The sequence below is a fragment of the Uloborus diversus genome, chromosome 4 (assembly GCF_026930045.1).
Source record: "Uloborus diversus isolate 005 chromosome 4, Udiv.v.3.1, whole genome shotgun sequence".
In the NCBI taxonomy this organism is placed as follows: domain Eukaryota; kingdom Metazoa; phylum Arthropoda; class Arachnida; order Araneae; family Uloboridae; genus Uloborus; species Uloborus diversus.
In genome coordinates this window covers 143,321,650-143,344,906 of record NC_072734.1, presented here as the reverse complement: position 1 = coordinate 143,344,906, position 23,257 = coordinate 143,321,650, and the positions used below count along the sequence as shown (strand labels likewise).

Sequence of the window (23,257 nt, the reverse complement as noted above, 5' to 3'; positions counted from 1 at the left end):
AAAGAAAAATGAGATATAAAAGCCATGTACTATTATCTAAGCATAATAATCTAACTCGCAAATCATGATGTAGGTAAAAATACACACATTGTGATAAATTTCTTTTTTTTTTTTTGTGTAATCACAGATTGTTAATTGTTTTCTTGAAGTTGTCTGCTCTTTTTTCTTGAGCATCCTGTAAGTAAGCAAATGTACCTGTATTTTAAGAAAAAAGTGGGGCAAAACTGCATTTTAAAGCTTTTAGAAGAAACTAAAATATATTTAGAGATATTTTTACGTTAGAAATTATTTAGCATACGAGGCGAAGAGCTTGGAAGTGTTTATGTTCATAATATTTTTTATTATTGATTTTTTGTCCACCTTTACGAAATACATTTTGTTAACTATAACGTAGGGTTTTAGTGCAAAACTCTGAATTTCATTACTAAACTGAAATATAACACTAAATAGAGTGAATTTGTATATATACTTACTTATGTGGAGCAAGTATATATACTTTGTATACATACTTACTCCACATAAAAGCATGATTCTTCTGATATAAAATATGATCTTCAACCCCTAAAATCAGACAAGAAGTTCGTAAAAGTTTCAAAACTTTCTCATACCTAAACTCAATCACTGACAGACGCGAACTACACATACAGCTGCTTTTTAAAGCAAATACTTTAAGAATTAGTATTCTTTTCATCAAATACTATGCATTATGCAACAACGAGAGGAGTCGGTTTGATCGTCTGTAGGGTAGACCGGGCACGTTTACGCAGCGCACTTTTTTCAAAGCGTGTCATAAATGGTGCTTCATCAGTCATGGCCGATTTTGATCCTGCTCACTAGTAATTATTCTCAGATATTTTTGAGCATTAACTGAGCTTCGGTATAGCATGCAGAAAGAAAAAACCTGCTTTCTGTCAAGGTGAGTAAATTGTGTGTTGTACTTATCGAAACTTATGACGAACTAAAAATATTTAGTTAAATATAAGAATTTTATTCTTTTTTGTGAACTGTATTTGTATGAACAAAAATGTTATTAAATTTCATTAGACTTTGAAAATAAAAATCAAAATGCTGTCGGGGCACGTTTATGCTTTGACATCGGGGCATCTTCACGCACGTTCTTAATGAGTAAATGTACCCCTGAAGCTTCTTTTCCCCATACTGTCTCAAACCTTTTATAAGCATTTTAAAATTATTTACTTCAGCAAATCATAATTTAATGTTTAATTGAGAAGCGGATTCGTTTCTTATAAATTACAATCATATAAGTTGTGTCTTCCTGCTTGATCAGCTTTAATCTTAAAGACAATTCAGCTAATAGTTAATTTTCTTTACTTAACTGACGGTAAAACATTAGGTTCAAAAAATTTTCAGAGTCACGGTAGAAGTCAAAATAATGAAAAATACAGTTTGTCAAGACTACACACTTTGAAATACTACTTATTTTCATCGTTTATGAAATTAGTTTCTAACATTTATGCCATATTAAGAGCATTTTTCCTGGTAGATTTGGTGTTTTTTATTACACCTAAACAGATTTTTAAAATTTCGAACCCAAAACCGTAGGTCTGTTCACAGACCAGTGGCAGGGTGGGGAGGGTCATTCCTCAGCCATATCCCTCTCCCCTAAAATGGTAGTCTGTATCCGCCCCAGATTCACTTTGTGTTTTAACGATTGTACCCTAATGATCAAGTGTTATGACTGATTTTTTTTTCTCCAATTCAAACTTATGTCTTGCTGAGAATACTGGGATTTAATTAATCGCATTTTTTTTTCTTTGGAACTAAGTATACTCATTACACTGACTGGCCAATGAATTACACAAACCTTTAAGATTTGCATTTGAATGCGTGCTTTGTGCAACGATCTGGACGGTGTATCATGATATGAAGCGTACTCTGCTGGCATGGAAGTGGTGCCCTGGTGTTCCTCAAGGGTGAACAAACAGCCATGCAATACCTAGATATACTGGCAGATAAAGTGCACACTGCAATGTTGCATTTTTATCCTGATAATGACGGATACTTCATGTACAATAATGCAACTATACATCGTGCCAGAAGTGTTGAAAATTGGTTCGATGAGTATGAGTCTGACTTCCAACACCTTCTCCGGCCATCGCAAATTCCGGATCTTAACCCCATAGAAAATGTGTGGGATATGGGGGAAAGACGCATCCTTCAGCACTCTCCTCTTCTATCTAATTTGCAAGATCTAAAACGCTGCGTAGCCGACTCATTATGTTCTCTTGATATAAATGCTCTGAAAAAGACTCGATTCACAAAAGAATCAGAGCAGTTATCCGTGCTAAAAGTGGTCCAATAAAATATTGATCTTGGGTTTCTAATTCATTGGCCAGCGAACGTATATTCCCTCAAAAGAAAAAAAAATACTTAACAGCAAACACGCTTTACTTGTTAGTTTACTTTCTTTAGCAGCCAACTTTTTCGTCAAGCAGTCAACTATTGTGAAACAGGGGAAATCAGTGCACATTTTTATTTTAACTCAATGTAAAAAAATCATTTTCAATCAGTGAAATAAGATCTTACTTTTTTTTGCTGTATTGAAGGTAAACCAAATCAAACCCAGTGGCACAACAGCCCGTGGGGACCAAGGCCATGTGAGCCTGCTGCGCTCATCTCTGTTGTCCTGACGAACGGCTCTGGGGTGCTAAGCAGATAGATGTTCTTGTTAAAGGGTTAGCTTAACGCGCAATCACCAGGGTTTATCTACCAAGCACGCTTGGTGACCCACTAAAGGGATGAACGACTGAGTCGACCATGCCCGACCCGGGGATAGAACTCAGACAGGTGACGTGAAAGCGCGAAGCACTACCACTGAGCCATTGGGCTTCTTAAATAAAGTTAATGTGTTGATATTATTTCCTTAAAAAAATTCCGAGCCCCAACATCATTAGAATCTTGGATGCAGAAATTTTACTTTGCATTAAATGAATAAATAAAAAAAAAGTCGAGAAGGTGACCTCCCTTTGTAAATTACTGGAAATTTGTTGACTTACGTTACAACTCCAATCAATTAGACCTTTAAAGAAAATTATTTATTCTAACTGCGCGGTGATGCATGCTTTTCTTTTCTAGGTGAATTAAGAACGTTTTTAGTGTCGTAAACTTGCAAAAATGTAAAACAAGTGTAAAACATTTAGATATTTTATTTGCTAAATTGAATTCTGAAAATAGAGTTTCAACTAGCAACATCTGACCTTTCAGACAACTTGCTACACAGCGCACAAACACACAGCAGGTTTTTTTCCTTCAAAGGATTGAAAATATAAAACCATTTTCGACCAAGATTTTCCGTAAAATACTCCACTGTATGACGTGTTGTCAATATTATTAGAAAACAGTATTAATTATTTATACAGTGCTTCGACAAAAAACATTTTTAAATTTCTTAAGATAATTAGATTATAATATGGTTACTTTTATGTGATTGATATGGATAAATGGACAAAGAAATTGCATATAATGACATTTTGATTTTTAATTCAATTATTTATTTTTGAAAAAAATACAATGTGTTTAAAAAATATTTTACTACAAACGATGGATTTCACAATTTGTGCATAGAATCTAAGAACTTTCTTTGATGTCACTCTTTTTCCTTTTCTTTAGTTACATTTCAATTTGCTCTTTTTCCTCTCCATCAGATTTTTTGGAGAAAAACTTAAAGACAGGGCTTAGTAGTTCTTCAGAAGTGCTTTTTGTTTCACCTAAAAAGATGTATATGCATTTGAATTAATGATTTTTAGTGGAAAAAAGCAAATAGTGTAAGTGTTTTTAAAATGTCAAGTGCATAAATGATCTATAGAAATCCTATTCAGTCTAATAAGATCATTTAATTTAAATCTTGTTAAAACGTTAAAGTAAATAAAAAAGTGTTTAACATGTGGGAAGATTGTTTTTATCTTTCCATCCCAAAGTTTTCAATGCCACGTACACTAACTGCCATTAAACTTGAACACCAAGGTTGCGTTCGACGAGCCTCGCCGGTCGACCGGTGAGTAACCGGTTACTAACCTCAGCGTTCTATCATCTATAGGTTACTTCACCGGTTACCATTTTGAGCTGTTGATTGGTTAATTGAAACACGTGATTAGTAGCTGTAACGTGATCGGTTAACTGGTAGCGACCGGTTGAGCTCGTCGAACGCACAAACCAAGAAAGAGTTGTCATAATGAAACAAAATTTTGCCTTAGTAAGTACCACAACGTTGTTATAAGTACTTACGTTCAAAATTAAAGCTAAATGCTCATTTGATGCACCAAAACTCACAAATGAATGGAGTTTTTTTGTATCCTGCTTGGGTGATCTCTAGCGTAAATGCACGAGGCGTTTACGTTATTTCAGGTTAGACGGACATACACTCATAGGCCAATGAGTTAGAAACAGAAGATCAATAATTTATTGGACCACCTTTTGCGCAAATAACTGCTCTGATTCGTTCCGGCATTGAACCTACAAGCTTCTGGAATGCGGTTACATCTAGAGAATGCCATGCATTTTGGCTGCGCAGCTTTTTAGATCTTGTAAATTAGATGGAAAAAGAGAGTGCTGTCGAATGCGTCTTTCCCCCATATCCCACACATTTTATAGAGAGTAAAGATCCGGGATATGCGGAGGCAAAGAAAGGTGTTTGAAGTCAGACTGATGCTCAGCAAACCAATTTTCAACACTTCTGGCACGATGTATACAGTGAAACCTGTCTATAAAGATATTTTCCTTCGTCTCATGCAGAATGGCAGCAATAAATAATCAAACTGTCTATAACGATAACCTGTCTATAACAATATCATTTTTAGGTCCCAACAGTATCGTTGTAGACAGGTTTTATCGTAGTTGCATTATCGACCATGAAGTATCCGTCGCCATCAGGATCAAAATGCAACATTGCAAGGTGCACTTGATCTACCAGTACATCTAGGTATCGAACGGTTGTTTGTTTACCCTCGAGAAAGACAAGGGCATCACCTCCATGCCAGCAGAACATACTGTCATGATACTTCCTCAAGACTCAATCTGATATCTCAAAGGTTCTAATTCATTAGCCAGTGTATGTATTAACCTCCCGCGTGAGAAAAGGGAGTTGGTTGTGTGAGTTGTGATGCGGATACGGCGGTGAAGATGATAATGACAGATTTAGGTATGCCTGCCATTTGAAGAGCAGCAATCGCATGGAGTGGTAAGCATCGTCGTGTGTTGTATAGGAAAATATTCGAAATAAAGGTTTTTTTATTTCTCTTCAGCAAGAAATTCACGTTCGTTTCTAGTTTAGCCGACATGATCCTGTTGCAGATCGAAAAAAAATATGGTTCTGAATGAAAAAAAATTTTGTTTATTTGTCGTTCGGTTCACATTGTGTTGACTTTTCGTTCTTCTTTTATGCACTGATGAAGGGGCTTGCATTTGACAGCCCCGAAACAGCTGTTTGCAGAGTTTTAACTTTATTTTATTACTTTGTAGTTTATGCACGTTGTTGTCGTTTTACTCACAGTTACACATGTAGCACAGAGAGTTTTGCTGTTGGGTCATTCCATAGAAATGTCAACCTCAACCTCAGAATTTTTTTTTCTACAAAGTCTCAATTGTGACCTATCATTTCATTCAGCATACTTTCTAGTACATAAATCCAGTAACAGTTTGCAAAAATTTCATTTGGTGTTTTTCTTCTGGCTCTAAACGTGCAAGGTTGTAGAAAAGGCTTAGCATACGCAAAAAACATGCGTCTAAGTTTTCTTGTATAATATAATTTTTTTTGAAAATCTTTAAAAGAACTATGTTTATTCTAAATGATTAGATGTTGGCCCAATAAAATTGACTGTTCTTTTTGCATACATTATAAGTTAAGTATTTTAATTAGTTTGGTTATTTCACTGAAAATATTTAGGTTACGTTAGTCACGAAAATGTACTATTTTCTGCTTAAAAACTAAACCAGATGATTGAACCAAACAGCACTTTTTATTTTCTTACATCTGTGTCATATCTACTTAAAAAGTGCAAAACATTTATTTCAGTATCAGTAGATATAAAATAATTAGTGTGACTAACGTAACATTTGAGCTGTGACTAACGTAACAGTTTGCATAAGACTAACGTAACATTTTAAAAATGACTGTTAATATTTAAAAGGTATTTAATTTAATGTGCATTTTCATGCACAATTTTGAATATGCAGGCATTCTATATTGATTAAAAATATAAAGGGTGAAAAATACAAGTAAAATTACATTGTATAGACCTTCTGTTTACTTAGAAAAATACTTTTTTAAAGGTCTTTATAAAAATACTTCCAGTTTAAAGAATTATTGAAAAAGAAAAAAAGGTGAGTAAAGCTAAATGAGTACTCTGCTGAATATGCATTCAACACAAGAATCCAAGCTTAAGAATTAAGATTAGAGAAAAACAGCCTTAACAAAGGAGAAAGTCTCTATTTTTTAGAAAATACATCTCCACCTATTATTAAAATGAAGTAATGGCTGCTCGTTGGAAAACATTTGAAGATGTTACATGATACAGTGACAATAAGTGCTGCTGCCATATATTTCAGAAAATGCAAGAATGATCATTTAGAAATTCAAACATTTGCGGTGATATCTGAAATTAAAATGCATTCTGCAAAAATATTCGAATAATTTTTTTTTCAATATTACATTTTAATTCGAAAGCATGCACAACACTATTCGTTCGATGAATCAATAAACCTTAAAAAATAATTTGCCATCGAAAAGTATTACGGAGTTTCTTATGACGATAACTAGTATATCGGCAGAATACTAGTATTCGGTGAAACTATCATTTTGCATAAAGTTAATTTTTTAAAAGAGAGATATTTAGGATTTAATTAGATGACAAAAATGATGTTATTCAGTTTGTAAAAGCAGTTTTTTTATTTGTTTATTTTTTCCGCACATTCAAATTGAGTTAATTGAACTGAATCCTTTCATTCAATTCCTTAAACTAATATAGAAAAAAAGTAAAGAAAGAACCATAATGCAACACAAAGAAGGTTCCTAAAAAGTGTAAAAACAATATAAGAGCAAGAAATTAATTAGAAAAAGTTTTTTATATGCATTCATTGCTTGTTATTCGATGGTTACGTTAGTCACGTTACGTTAGTCACACACAGTTTTTCGTAAAGGTACCGCTAAGGGCCAAAAAAGATTCATCTGTAACAAATCTGTAGTACATTTTAAAAAATAGATTGTTTACTTTTTACAAATATATCAACCAATTTTAAATGCCTGCGTAAATTTCAGAAAAATTTGCCTCGTAACATAAGCATTGTTTCTCAGGGTTGCAAAAATGTTACGTTAGTCACGATGCCTTTTTTGGTGAAAAAATACCTGCCAGCGCTTATTTTGCTTCAAATTTTTGGTAGAAATGAAAAATAGTCACCTCGTATATTTTAAATCTTCATATTAAATCAAAATACATTTATTTTTACTCCCGGTGTAAGTAAAAAGAGTTTGGAAATCAGCTGCGAATGTTACGTTAGTCACTATGGAATAACACTGTTGCAAAAAGAAGAGATTCTGAAAAAAAAAATTGTTTCAGGTGCATTATCGCCAATGTACTACCTAGTGGTGCTCAACCTTTTTACCTGAGGGCCAAACCTCAAATTCAGACTTTTCTCGCCGGCCACAATCAGAACACACAAAGTTTTAAAAATATTTAGTTTTTTAAAAAATAATATATGAAAAAATTGAAAGGGACAGAAAACCTAAATACTAAGAATTTGCTATCATTACTAGATGTTTATTTTATTAAATCGAAGTTTGCATATGTTTTCCAGAAACGAATTTCTGAGTATTTAGTTCTGTATTTGTGACATTGCGACTAATCACGATTTTCTATTTACAATATTGAACAACACGGATCATCTTCGCGGGCCATATGTAGCCCGGATGTAGCTTTGAGAAAAGGTAAAATGGAGGAATCTTAGAGCTGGAATTAAAATTGAGGGAGCAAGTCCAATCATTGATTTAGCAAAAGCTGACCCAAAGACCCCAAGTCACGTGACTCAACAACGACGAATAATTGGCACGTTTTGCGTGAAACAAGCGAAAGAAACTAGATTTCTTCCAATAATTTGCTTTAAAATCTATCGCGTGTCTTGGGGTCTTGGTTTCCTGAATGAAATTCTTCACTCCCTCTATTTTATCTCTTCTCAATGGATAGAAGACTTTGATTCGTAAAGCTAAGACTCCAAATCACGGGACAGATTTTAAAGCAAAGCATTGTAAGAAGTGAGGTTTTTTTTTTTTTTTTTGCTAGTTTCACGCAAAATGTGTCAACTACTCGTCGTCGTTGATTTAAGTGAATTGTGGGTTTTTGCCTCAGCGCTTGTTAAGCCAATTATTGGACTTGCTCTCCCTCCATTTACTAATTCCTGCTCTAAGGGATGTAGTAGGTTGGGCACCACTTATACAATAGTAAAGCTAACAAATAGCGTTGTGAAAATCTAAAAAATTGATGCACTTAGAAATTTTCAAACAATTGTTTTTTAACTGGCACTTTAGTTTGAAAAAATAATATGTCATTGTATAATACGAAATTACGATTTTTAAGTTTTCATGAAAACTAGATTTAATTTTTAAAAAAACATCGACCTTCCTCATTCATTTACTAGTTCCATTCCAAATAATTACTATTACCGGAAATATTTGGACGCAATTTTTGCTTGGTGTTTAAGACAATTTATAAGATTTTATTCCATCTTTAGTTATTTTTGAAAAACTGATGTTCTTTAAAACTAAATGACATTTTTCTTTCATTTCGTCCGTTTTGTGTTCATTTTATAAATGCATGCATTAAATCAAATCGACTATATTTTTTTATACGTCAATGATAAATCTATTGATGCTTACTAATATCATTGCTATTAATAATAAATTTTCAAAATACTTACCAGTAAACAAATTTAATAAAATGCTTGACAAGTAACCTATTGCTATGCAGGTCACAAATGCAATAGGCGGATACCACATGAATGAAATTTTATAGAGGTAAAATGCATCGCTGAAATAAATTAAAAAAAAATAGTTTATTAAAGATTCCAAACACCTTTGGAGCAACTTTTTCTCAACTTATAAAATAGAACTATATGACACTTTTTCCAGATTTAAACTTGATAAAGAGAGACAATAGGGCATTATTTTTCAATGTAAGTAAATTTGCCAAAAAGTTAAATATGCGCTGTATTTTTGCAGGAAAATTTTTAAAATTTATCGTTCAGATACCTGATGAAAACTTCCTTTGAATAGTTTTCTAGGAAATGTTCTAAAATATTTTTCATCGTTTTATTATTCTATAATAGTGGATTTCAATTTTAAAAAATGCGTCAAAATTTTGTTAAAATATAATATTGCTCGATTAGCTCTATAATGTTTATGCATTCAAATAATAATCAGTTTCCGATACACTCCCTAGATTAAAGCATATGGTTAATACATGCATTGGTTTTATTTGAGTTTCGAAAGCATTTTGACCTCTAGCGCACGTTTGAAGTTTCTTCTAAGAATAGCGAACACATTTAACTTATTTGTAGATTTATACACCTCTGCACCCAAAATACCACTCTCTTCATCTTCATTACGTTCATATGTGAAAAATATGTTATGGTGGTTGTAGTTTTTCTAGCTAGAGGAAGACAAAAATATAATTAAGAAAATATTTTTTAAGTTAATCATAGCAATTGTAAGCATTTCAATTTTCATTTGTATGCTTAAAAAAATCAGAAATTATTGGAAAGTAAATCATCAAGAGAGAACAAACATTTTAATTTATTCCCGATTTCTTTAGGGCTACTTTTTACAAACATTACATTTCCAATTATTAACATAAAAAAAGAATTAAACTACAATCGAGAGATAACGACGACCATAACCACACCGAGGACAAAACACTTCAAAGCATAAAGATCCTGACCAATGGCTTAAGAACATTTTAGGCAGTGAGAAGCAAAGGGGTGTAAGTGGACTTAATAAAGTTTTGGGTAAAACGCATTTAAAGATTAGGTCTTAGGTAGGTTTTTATTGATTTTTTTATATAAATTTTGCTGTATAGCAGCACCTACACGGATTACAAACACCATCTCTTGCCCCATGACAAAGACGTTCTCCTAACATTTGCATGCACTAGTTCTCTTTAATGTTTTTAGTTTTGGCACTTACATCGCTTTGCTTCTCACTTCCTCATATGTCGACTAGGGTGGTTCAAAAATACATGTAAAAAAAAAAGTTTCTCCTAGATAACGGGACATCTCTCAATATTTATCGACTTGTGGATAGTAATATACTCGAAGAATTTCAGCTTCCTTTTTCAACTGAAAATGGATGATCAACCCCTTCCATCAAACGTCTTAAATATGGGGAGTAGATTTTAAAAAATACATTAAACTGACAAAACAATGCTACATATCATAATATACTCGAGCAATATGCATATACATTGCAATAAAATAATTATTTACAAAAAAAAAACAGCTGAGGAAATTAAATGTTTCTAAATTCGGGGCATTTTCTATGGTAGGGTGTTAAATGAAGGGGTCATTGAGCACTCTCTTAAAATTTGAGTAAGAAGATAAAACTTTTACAGCGTAATACTATTAGCAAGTCTAAAAAAAGGGGGGGGGGTGTCCTGGACTCTAGCTGAAAAAAAGTTTTTTGGAACCACCCTAATGTAGACTGTAAGCAATGCCCGCCCGTACGAGTAAATCAGGATCCCAAACACCTTCTTAACTTTCTTTCCATTGCTCGTGTCCATTTCTAAATTGGCATTGACTGTAACACGGACACATTACACACAGACAAATCCGATGACATTGCCAAGGTCGTGGTTCATTCCACTATCTAATTTTTTCCCTTGTTGTTGAAAATGTTACTGATTTATACATTTTAAAATTTGTTATCTTAGTTTCTATAACTCAGCTTTTAACTCTAATCTCATGTATCTGTGATACATGAAGGCCCATGATGTAAAATTAAGTGCTTTTTCAATAAAAAAAAAAGTTTTATCACCCTCTCTTGGCCACCATTGAAAGAGGGGGGATTGGCAAATCTCGGGAGTAAACGGGCAAAAGTTGTTTGCGTCCTATTAGATAAAGAGATCTTGCGCTCGTCGATTACAATTCGCTTTTGTTTGTTTTGAAATTTTTACAGTAAGAATTTTCTTATTGAAATTTCACTCAGATTATCTTGTTTTAAAACTGTTTTCAGATGCCTGTTCGTTTAGTGGGCTATCTCGTTCGTCCCCGATACTGGTTTCTCGTTGTGCATCTAGAAACTACATCTATTTTCTGCCTGTGCACTTTGTCATACACGACAAAAGCAACATTATGTTATTTCTCTAGCCACATCATTTGTTCCATCATCTCTACACGTTGGCAGACGAAGCATAACACAAGTAACTTACTTGAAATCTTTTCCTGATACTGATGTAACATTCGTGGGCAGTGTCATTTCCTTTGTCACATAATCCTCTGGATTCGAAAGATTATTGTACGCCAACACAGTTGAATTTACGAATTCACTTAAACTGCATTCTTCTATGGACACTGGAAGAGGTTTTGATGGTGGACCGTTGACAGCTGATGCAAAACTAATCCACGTTGTTAAAGCGATGGAAACAACTAAGCCCACAATTACACCCTAGAATAAGAAAAGTTTTCCTTTCTTTATTTAGAACTGCAAAGAGTTTCTTCAGAAATAAATGAATCATACAAATACAATAGAATGTGAAGAAATAAATGTCTACTTTACGAGGCTGATTGTTATAAAACTGTGCCCTTGTGACTCCACTCACTCTTTTCTCTATTAATATTTTATTCATGCATACATACACATGTTACTAGAATGATTACACATGTTTATAATAACGTTTGAATGACTGCAACAATAATAATATTGCACCAAAATTACAGATTTAAACGCTAATGGATGTCATCTACGTAAAAAAATTATTAAATGTAAATAAAATAAAGGATTCTGCCATTTTTTTTTCATTTTCAAAAAATTGTTACTCAAAAAGTAAAAGCCTGAAAATTCTACGGAGTTTCGTTTTTTGGTTTAAAAGTTGCAACACGTAAGCAATATGTTAAGAAATTGACTGAAAAATACACATATCTACATAATATAAAATGAAGCCTCCAAAGAGTGTCTATCTGTTTGAACGCACAGAACTCGAGACCTACCCGGCCGAGTTCACTGAAGATTTCACAGAGCATTTGTTATAGCACCGGAGAGGTTTGGTAACCAGTTCAAAAAATTTTTGATCTACAGTTTTTTTTTTATTCCAATTTAGGACACAATTTTCATACAACATCCCGAATATGGGGGTGAAAATTACTTGCACGCACTAATATTATGTATCATTTGAAAAAGCAGATTTTTTCTGCTTTCGATGCAATGTGTTCCAGTTCTCTAACTTAATTATGGTCGGAATAATTTACACTTTTAACTCTACTTTTCCAAGGCTTCACCCGTATCCAATCATTTTAGTTTTTCATTAAAGCAGTCAATAAAAAGGGAACAAAATGTTTCACTCTTTTCGTTTTGACACCATTAGAAAGAGCGATTTATTTTCACCCCATATATAACCAGAACTACGGTTGAAGATCCAAGCTTCTATATCAATTAGAAGAAAAGTTACCAGCGTTTTAAATTAATTTCGAAAATATCTTCTCCATTCAAGTTATTAACGTTGAATTGTGTTGACAAGGTTATGTCTACTAAATTCTTCGTTTGTTTCTCCTTTCTTATTTTGAATTCTCAAAAGCATTTAACTTTATAATTATCCTCAGCTCTGCTATACTGATTATAACAAAGAAAAGAATTCCTTTTAGCTCAGGGTATTCCAATTATTACAAAACGATGTTAGTTTTGATTTAAAAAAACAACAACCAAAGCTTATGTTTTTACAGTCAAATTAGATTCATTGAAACTTATATTTATTTTATCTGCACAAAACAAATTTTTTGTGAATTATGCGTTAATTCAATCTTTCAACTGGTGAAATACTTAGAAGCTAGGGAAGTAACAATAAGAAACGGTTAATTTGAATAATTTTTCATGCATTGTGTTGATTAGTTCAAGTTTATTTGTTATGACGGAATGACCGGCGAAATGAAATGAATTTTTAAAGTGTATTTATTGCAATAAAATTCACCATATTTTTAACAGAATTAAAAAATGTGTTTTACTTAGCTCATATAACGCTACTGAATAATAAGTGAAAAAAATTATTAAGTAATTCCAATCAAGTTCATGACAAAAAAAAAATTGTTTTCGTTTTCGGGGAATTGCCCTTCACCGAAATTAGAGGCTCATTGAAAATGCAGTTTTTCATAACTGCCGTGATTATTTTTGGTAGGAATATCTGCGCATTTTTCAACTGATCGATGTTCAGCCGGGATGTGCATTTTATTTTTTCTTATGGTTGGGGATGATTTTCATTCGTTGTAACTAACACATTTTTCAATTAAATTATTATTCTTCAGGGTAAACACGGATTTTGATTTTGCTCTTACTGCACAAAGTATTTCAATTGGATTCTTTATTCTTTTTGGTGGGACATTTTCACATGGTCTGATCCAGAAATTAAGATTTCTTATTGTCGTCTCTTTGCCCAATGCCTGACATTTGTCAACATCTGTTCTATTTCCCATTGGTAGATAGTGAGCCACGTGATTCTTCTCTGTGTGGTAAATGAAATTCATTCGATCGAACTAAATATTATCATTTGTTTTTTCTTTTCATGCATCAATAGTGTTTATATTCATTGATTGTTTTTATTTTTTTATAAATATTTTTAGCCAATAAATCTTAACTTTATTTTATTCATTGATATTTTTTATTCATTGAATTTTTAACTAGCAATTTCTTTCGGATTGGATGTTGCGGGTTATTATTTTGCTCTTCAACTTTAAACTGTTAACCACGTTGGTTGTGAATGATCCTAAGCATAATGAAATTAGATGTTCTTTCTTTCTTTGGAAGAGGAAGATTTGACAAAAAATTGCCATCATTGTTTCGACATTATTTTTTTTTATTACGTCATTTTAACTAGCGAAACAGAACTTTTTTTTTTAATTAAATTTCGGAGTGCGAAGGGAAATTTATGTACATTCAAATACCTTTTTTTAAAAACTTTATAGCAGGAGCACACCCGTGTGGGTACAGCTAGTATATGTACTATTCATACATTTTTCTCGATTAGTTATGGAATAACCTATTTTTAAAAATGTGTAAATAATTTTTTTTTAGAAGTGGAACCAAACTTGTTACATAACCATGTTCTTTATCAACAAGGAACTGTTTTCTCAAGGAAAAAAAAAGTCTTGAGCTTACGACACTAAGCAGTAGAAACCAAAGAAGCATGTTTCTTTTATTACATTTAAAGAAATTCATTTTAATACATTCGTAGTATTAACAAAAATACTTCGAGTGTTTTTTATCAGAGCTGAAACTTAGTTAATGATGAAAGGAGAAACCAAGTAAGGCCATTTTATCTGACATGCAAACAGAAATGTCACAAAAAAATACTTTTAAATGTTTTTTGCTAATGATTTCGAATGCATTTGTAAGAATAATTTTTTATACACCAAACGATAAGAAAGAATTTGGTAACAATAAGAAAACAAACCATGGATTTAAATGATCGTTGTTCTTACTTTTTCATTAGATCTTCGTGTCATCATCCCAAGAAAGAAAACTCCCATGATTGGCACATTGATCAAACTATAAACTGTCAAAGTTATTTGAACTAAATTGCCAAACTTAGAGACAACGGCAGTGAAACAAAAGCATAGAAGACCATAAAACACAGCTGAAAATAAAATTTAAAAATCTTTAAAACAGAGAAAAAACAACTATTTTTCAAAATAATTTTATTATAATCGAAAGATAACATTTTAGAAAATAGGGGTCGTTTCCAAAATTTTAAAAGCATTTTTTTATGAAAGAGCATGCTTAAAAACATAGGATCTGACCACTTTTTAAATAAATTGTTTAAGTTTAATATTTTTTAAAAATTACTTAAATCGGTTCGCTTTCATTGTTTACGCTTGTGTCGTGTGGCATCACAAATGATGAAATGCCATTCAGTGTTGCCAATCACAGAACAAAATATTTAATTCGAATCTTTACTCACGTGAATTGGCAACGATATGGTTGATAGCAAGTGTAGAGCGCAATATTTCATTCGCTTCTTGATTATCATAACGTGGAAACGAGGTAGAAAGATGCGCCAAATTGCATCATTTGTGACGTCATGAAGACCACGCCTTCTTTTCAAAATCGGACAGTTCAAAAAATTTGTTAAAAAATAACTGTTGGGAAAATGAAAGTATTTTCTAGGTCCATGTTATTTTTTTACTCATTCTATCAATTTCAGTGACTAAAAGTAGCACTTTTGACTGAAGGAAATCACCCCATTGCTTTCATGCTTACAATAAGAAATTTACTGACTCTCTTTCTTTCAGCTATCGAATGAAAATTAGTCACGGTTTAATATTATATAATTTGTTGGTCTTCTTGAACATCTGTACGGTATGCAGCTTAAAATTAATGTAAAAATAACATTTCTGTTTGCAGTTTTACCGAAGGCATTAAAAAATACATAATCAAATCAATATTCCAGGTTTGATTTTCTTAAGAATTAGAAATCAACAAGTAAATTACGTTGCAGCATCATAATATTGCCGTATAATACGACGTTGCTTGCAGCGTAATACATATTTACAAAAGTATGCTTCTGCTCTACATAGTATTGCTGCTGAATTACAAAATTATGCTTCTTCTAAATATAATACCTGGTATGATGCATACTTTCTCTCATGCAGTTTTTCATGCTGATTACAAATATGAAAACTATTTTGCTCTATCATGTCAGGTTTTCAAGCTATCAGCAAAAAACATACATTTTTTGCTCCACTTTCATTGGATTTTTTTTTTAATGCAAAGCCGAATTTTCCCTTTGATTGTGAGTACTCTTCAGAGAAACCCGAAAATGTTAATGCCCCAATAAAAATGTTATAAGCTACTATGATATTTAAAAATGTTTAGTCCCCCTTCACATTTCCAATATTATGTCTCCACTTCATATAAAGCTGGGACTCATCAAGAACTTCGTGTAGGCACTAGACAGCAACTCAGATGCTTTTAGGCACCTATCCAACAATTTTCCAAAGTTGAGCTATGCGAAAGTAAAGAAGATGTGTTCATAGGTTTACAAATAAGGAAGATCATTGTAGGCAGTCACTTCGAAAACTTACTCAGCAGTACTTACTGAAAAAGAAGCATAATTGGCATTCAAGTCTGTAACAGTCAATTTTCTTTTAAATAAAAAATTTCCTGAATTGACACTCTTGACTTCCTAAGAGGTTTTCCATCTCCACCTCAATCACTTTCCTATGCCGGGCTGATGAGTGCTAATAAGCACGAAACTCTAGTCCTCGGCTGAATTGACTGAGCTGGCGGTGTATTTCATGTATGTAAATATTGTGCATAAGTGCATTAGTGCGTACAGCTTGATGGGTTGCAACGTGTCCCTCAAGATTTATCTTCTCGACTCCCGTCTTGACTTCTTTCCCGAGAACCTAGGTTCTGTAATTGATGAACATGACGAACGTTTTCATCAGGGACACATCGGTTATGGAGTCACGCTATCAGAGTCGATAGAGTGCAGTAATGTTGGCTGACTACTGCTAAATCATTCAGCGCAACATGCCAAATACTCAGCACAAACGCAAGTCTACAGCAAAGAAATTCAAACCAAACTAACTTTGAATTAAGGAACTTTATGCACAGCTATGTATTTTATATGTGTATTATACTTTAAACCTTGATGATGCTATGTAGATGTTTGCCTTGATACATTGTTAAACATAAATAAATGGTTAATGAAATATATGTCAGAAACGATGGGTGATAAAGACAAACGGTTTGCACATTTTAATCAGCTTGTCTCAATCGTCTTAAAACAAGTGTTGGGATACCAAGATATCTGCCGAAACTTTTCTTTTTTTTTTTGTCTTATCAGTGTAATTAAACGAATTACGTATTTTTAAAAATATTCTTTATTATATTTAACAAATTGGAAGGGATGATTAAGAAAAAATAATGGACAGTTAACGGAAAATGTTTTTTTATCTTATTGACACAGTTATTGCTGTCACATTTGCCTCACACTAGTTTCACTTAGTGTTCGCTCTAGGAATAACATGCTACGACTCATTTAGGAAAGAGCGTGTAAATATTTTTTTTAACTATGAATTCGTCATTTGTGTGTTTCTGAAACTTGAAATATTTATGGAGGGAGGAATCATAGATGGAAAAGCAGTTTGAAGAGAGAGAATCTAATTACTAATTGGGAGTAGGAGACATGTAGCATTTGTTCGCTTTTGAAATTCAGCGATTGACTTTACGTTACTTTCATTAAAAGTATATTGATATTTTCTTCTTTAAAAGCTAAGTTAAGGAAAAAGAAATTGGTAATAAAAATATTATGCTACTTTTATTTCTCTCTCAAAAAAAAAAAAAACAATCATTGTATACCTCTCTTCTTCGAATTACTTATTACATGAGGATATTGAATTGTGTAGTTATTGTTCAAAACTCACTAGCAACTTTTGCAGAAACAGCTATCTTTGCTTCTGAAATTTTTCCGAGATATGCAGAAAGGACGAATTAGGTCTTCTGTTGTTACAGCACTCTAAAGAGTTAATCCCGGAAGACCAAAGTGCTTAGTGCAGCACTAAAAATTCCACAGATGCACAATCCTGCCAAACCTGGATAATTGCTCAGAGTAGACATAATGAAGTATGGAAGTAACTGAAAATAAACAATGTGTTTTTTTTTTTATTCGTAAAAACATTTAAAGAAAAATTTTTAAAAGTAGATTGCATTTTTTTATTAATTTTTTCCAAATTTTTATTTGTCATCCTCACTAAAATTTGCTTCATTATTAACACTAAGACACTTTTTTACAGTGCTGGTAAAAGAAATTGCTTCATCCTCAAATTTTCACAACAATGGGATTATGTGAGAAGTTTTGGTCGACCGATTAACGATGAATGTATGAAATTCTGCAAACTTATGAAATGAACATTTAACAGCCGGAATCCGATAATTGTTTAGGTAGATCGGAGCTGTTTCCGGGCCAAGGCAAACTGCTGATTGTATGCTCATTTTTCCATTTCTGAACCTGCGTATGAGTTTAGAGAAAAAAAATTACTTAACCCTATGTCAATTTAAGTCTAATGGCAGGATAAAGGTTTTTAAATTGTTACTTACCAGTTTTGCCCTATGGTACGGAGCAGAATCATTCTGGAAAATGACGTTTGGGACTGAAGTAAAGTGATCCCGGATAGAAGGAAACAATTTCTCCTCCAAAATGCCAATATACACCTGAGCGTTTACTATTCCTTGCACAAAATGAAGCGCACCAACTCCTTGACTAGAATTACATACCCAAAATCATCTGGGATACGGGATGCTTGACCGTGTGTTGAATGCAGTCGGGATGATATTCCTCACCTTTGCGGCGCGGGTGATGCAATTTTTTTTTTTACCACCACTGTAAGCTTTAACGCAGTTATGTAAGTAAATGCATAATACAATTTTTTTCCTCTGCTGCAATTGTAAGTCAATATTGATCAGATTGTAATGTAAATTTGTTTCTCCCTAAGCTGATTTTGAGGTAAAACACACCGCCTCAGTGAATGTCCCCAAAATGTTTTTCTTACCCCGAAAATAGCTCCTAATGTTTCTCATTAGGAATAGCTTGTCGTTTTTTTTTTTTTTTTTTTTTTTTTTTTTTTTTTTTTTCTGCGGTGACCAGAAGTCAAGCAATGATCTCCGAGAAGAAACGAGTAACATAAAGTTCACTTTCAATTTTCTCAGAAGCATTTTTCAAGGAATAAATTCCTAGCAATTGAAATATATTTTGAAAACTTTCATAAAATGTTTTCTACTTTTGAAGTGAAACATCTTCTGCGATGGCTTCGAAATTCTGATCCACAAGCTTTTTGTATAGCGGCAGTGATTTAGTGTTTTTATTGCTGATAAAAATTAAAAAATAATAGTAATTATGAACTTAGTTTTGTTAATAAATTTAACAAATCGATATCAAGACAAAAATGAAGCAACATATAATTCAAGTCAAGTTATCAGTTTAAAGCGTAATCCATATTGCTTAGGTTCAGCCTTGAAATTAGTTGGTTAACTTTCATTTTAACGAAATTTACTTTATAAATACTATTTTTTTTTTAAATTGTTTTTTGGCAATAGTTAAAAAGCGGATTTGGAGCAGTGCTTAGTTTTCTTTATAGAGTAAAGAAATTACATAGAGAGGCCCCGCTATACTAAGAAATTGAAGCCGGAATTTGCACAGCTGTATCCCAAGATAATTAGCTTCTTGAGATACATCTTGATTCAAAAACACTGCATTGCTGAATCTCAATTGGTTGTTAATTTAATCTTAGATATCGTTGCGAGTTTATGAAGCACGTTTTCGAAATTGCATTAAAACATGAATTGAAATGCAAACCAATCCGCCAGCTACTTTATACGGTCCCCTTTTCGAGATTGGTAAAAACTATTCTCGCGAAGCGATCATGTAATCATAACCCCGCTCATCATTGCACCGCTGCTGTATCCCATAATTTAAGGCTTCAATTTCATCTCTTTTTTACCATAGACGGGACCTCTCTATGTATATTTCTTTACTCTATGGTTTTCTTGTTGTTTATAATATATTTTTCTTCATTAAAATATACAAATTTGTAGTAAATAAGCACGTTATGTGCAGAAGCAAGAAGAACGTGGCATGAAAGAAAACGTGCGGGTGAAGTGACAGTTCAGAGTGAAAAAAAATAAAGTATAGATAAAATTTTCACTTCTATCCCGTATCTTTATGACGTGATTGTTTTTTCATCGATACAAGTTTAATCATCTGTAGGATTTAGTATATTTTATTCCGTTTTGTTTCTATCTCTAGGCCTTTTCCGTATTGCAGCGTAAAATCTAAAAACTTTGATTATTTTTTTTTCAGTTCATTCGTAAAATAACCTAATACTTAATAGTTAAATTTACGACTAATTTAATAATTTCTATAATAGCGCATTACGCTCGGAAAATACTTCATTTATATATTTCACTTTAATTTACAAGATTCTCATTTTGCGCTAATTGTTCAGTTTAGGTATTTAAAGTACAAAAGTTTCTTTCCATAATTTTGAGCATAAATGAAGGAGCCATCCATCCATTTCTAACCTTCATAAACTATTCAAGGTTTAAAACTAACAATGCGGAAAAGTACATGCAAAAATTCGACAGCCATTACGTTTAAGGTAATAAATAGAGCATAAATTCTACTCACCTGATCCGCAGATGATATAGGCTTACTGGGAGACGTCATCGGATTACATTTGGCATAATAAGCGTAGATAACAATACCAGTAAAACAGTTCAGGAACATAAAAGCACAACACAGAGGAATACTCAAATACAACGCCCTAAAAATATAGATATTCCAGAAAATGGAATCACATTATGAAAAAGTACTGATATGAAGTACATCTAATGAACAAAATTAAATATTTATCAAAAGAGCATTATGCTTCTAACCCCATAAATCTTCATATATTTATACTAATATCCATTTATGGGCAAGTTTAAACTTTTTTAAACCATGTAGGAGATTTTCAAGGATATTAGCAATAAGAGAACATTCTTTAAAACACAATATATCTTCCTCTTATTTATCAAATCTCAACATGTTTATCAATCTATGCATTACGCAAATAATCTTTAAAATATGAAAATGTGTATGTACCTTTTTTTAAGCAGTAGGGATAGTAGGGATTAATAATTTCGCCAGTTATTAGCAATCAAAAAGGCAGTTAACAAATTGTGTTACGTTTCCAATCCAGGAATCCTTAATTTCATTTTAAGCACAACAGTATACAGGTAGTTATCAAAAGAATGAAAACACTTGGAAAAAAAATTTCGGAATAGCTACTCGCCGTAAATGTTCTGTTTATAAAAGAGCCTGCTAACTATAATCACTCACACCGGTGAACCCAGATCGTGATTGAGTTCTGTGGTCACTTTTGCTGCTGTTGTTCACTTTTTAGACGCTACAATCCACTTCAACATACGTCGGTTTCTTTTAGTGAGCTTCTCTTTCCTTCCACTGTTTTGCTTTGCCAAGCTTGTCTTACCGTGATGTGTGTAAACCAGCATGACTTTAAATACGGTACCTCTAGAAACGCCAAAAAATCGAGATGTTTCAGTTACATTTGCTTCAGCTAGACGCGTTCCAACAATTTGGCCTCTTAAAAAATTTGAGAGGTCCGACATTTTACGCGCTTGAAAAAAAATCCAAAACTTCCAGAAATTCCGTTAAACTACCAAATACTACCAGATCATATACATTGCTATTTATAAAAAAAAATAGATATCTAGTTTTATTCTTTATTACTTACAAAGCGCATTCAAAAATGTCAGTTTTATTCACAGGTGTTTCCATTATTTTGATAACCACATGTATCTTTCTTAATCATAATAGTTCATTTATGAAGAAAACTGAAGGTATATTTGTTGCTTATACTCAGAGTACTAGCAGACTTCGGCTATCATGTTTTGTCTCAAAAGCGAAAAGTGAGCTTTTTATTTATATTTCTTGCTATTTATCTCAATTTTCTATATTTATCCATCTCTTTCTATAGACGCAAGTGTAATTTGTAAAAAATGATTTTGTGTCATTTTTTTTTTCCTCGTGTTTGTTCATCGAAATATCTCTTAACTTATCAATGTATATCTACTTATAAAGCTTGCTAAGTAAATAATCTATTAAAGACATGACATTGTCTGTGTTTTTTAAGTATAAAGAGATTAAATAATAGCGATAACAAGTATGTGTTCGTTCTGAAATATTTATTTTCACATTTAAAATTCGATTTTTTACACTCGGGGGAAAAAATATTTATCTGATGAAATTAATTTGGGAATATATAATAATCATAAGGGTGCAAAGCCTTTACATAGTGTCTACATCAGATTTTTTGTAGATGTATAAAGGTTTTTATCAAGTACATTTTCATTCAAAACAGCAGTTTCCAAAAATTATTTCTCCTTGACATTTAAGAATGAACAAAGGATTCGCCGTATACGTACATTCTTGATCGTGCAAGACTTTTAACCGTCAACAATCTTTGAACTTGAACTTGGCTTGTACCGTAGCCAGCTAGACCACTGATTGCACCTTGAAGAAGAAGATTGAATATGGTATAGCGAACTTTGGGATCCAATTCCACTCTAAACAAAAATGAAATATGCTAATATTTTAGCACTTATATTTAAAAAAAAACCAGGTGCATCCAAAGATTGATATTTGTAAAAACTAGCTCAATAGGCAGACTTAAGCCATTTAAATATTTCCATGAAATTTCAAAATTTTTACATTTGGGATTGTCCATAAATGATGTAAAACATTTAAAACTAAGGGGTTGGGCATGGGGATTGCAATACCGATACTCGCTATCTTTAAAAACTCGATACTGGAATAACGGTATTAATTCCGGTAATAGGAAATTCTTAGAAAATGATCAAAAAAAATTGTTTCTATGCCGAATTTCCTAATTTTGGGAAAAAAGTAAAATTTTGTAAGTAAAGGTAAAAGTTATTTTGGGCAAAAATAAAATACTGCAATTGTTTTGTTACCAGCTCGCAATGCTATAAATGTTTTATCTGGCTTTGCTTCTTTTATGATTTGAGGCAAGGAAACAACATTTATAATTTTATTACAAGCATTTGGGGGGGGGGGGGGGGGGAGATGACTGATTGAAGCCAATAATTATTCCGAAAACAGTATTGCTCACAAAAATTTCAGTCTTAATTTTTGACCAAAAATGCACTATTAGCATTTGTGTCGGTATTGTCGGTATTCTAAGGAGAACAATTATTAACAATAATGACATATTTTGAGATATTTCATACAGCATATTTGAACTTTAGTGTAAGAATGTCATAAATAAAACGCATCTTTTAAAAGGTTACACTTTTCACACTTCTTCATGAATCAGAGAAGTAACACCTTTTCTTGAAAAAGACCTTATGCGTAAGAAACAGTTCAATCAGTGGCTTGAAACATAATTTTACTCGACGATTCTCGAAAAAATGTGACGTGCGCAGCGTTAAGTGTTTTATTTTATTCAAGTAACTATTAATTAAATATGGGAT

General features: G+C 32.5%; 1 protein-coding gene across 3 annotated transcripts in view; it reads right to left on the bottom strand.

Moving 5' to 3' along the window:
• Window positions 1–3,591: 3,591 nt before the first annotated feature.
• Window positions 3,592–23,257, bottom strand: part of LOC129221208 (putative sodium-dependent multivitamin transporter) — a 37,851-nt gene continuing 18,185 nt past the window's right edge. For 2 of the 3 annotated variants that reach the window (XM_054855664.1, XM_054855662.1), the window contains exons 6-12: window positions 22,193–22,333; window positions 20,394–20,529; window positions 17,635–17,845; window positions 14,686–14,840; window positions 11,430–11,665; window positions 8,926–9,035; window positions 3,592–3,728 (exon numbers count right to left, since the gene is read on the bottom strand). In XM_054855664.1, coding sequence (XP_054711639.1) covers window positions 17,735–17,845; window positions 20,394–20,529; window positions 22,193–22,333 — 388 coding nt within the window. In that variant the 3' untranslated portion in view covers window positions 3,592–3,728; window positions 8,926–9,035; window positions 11,430–11,665; window positions 14,686–14,840; window positions 17,635–17,734. The remainder of the gene's footprint in view (window positions 3,729–8,925; window positions 9,036–11,429; window positions 11,666–14,685; window positions 14,841–17,634; window positions 17,846–20,393; window positions 20,530–22,192; window positions 22,334–23,257) is intronic. The other variant, XM_054855663.1, reaches the window with a different exon arrangement.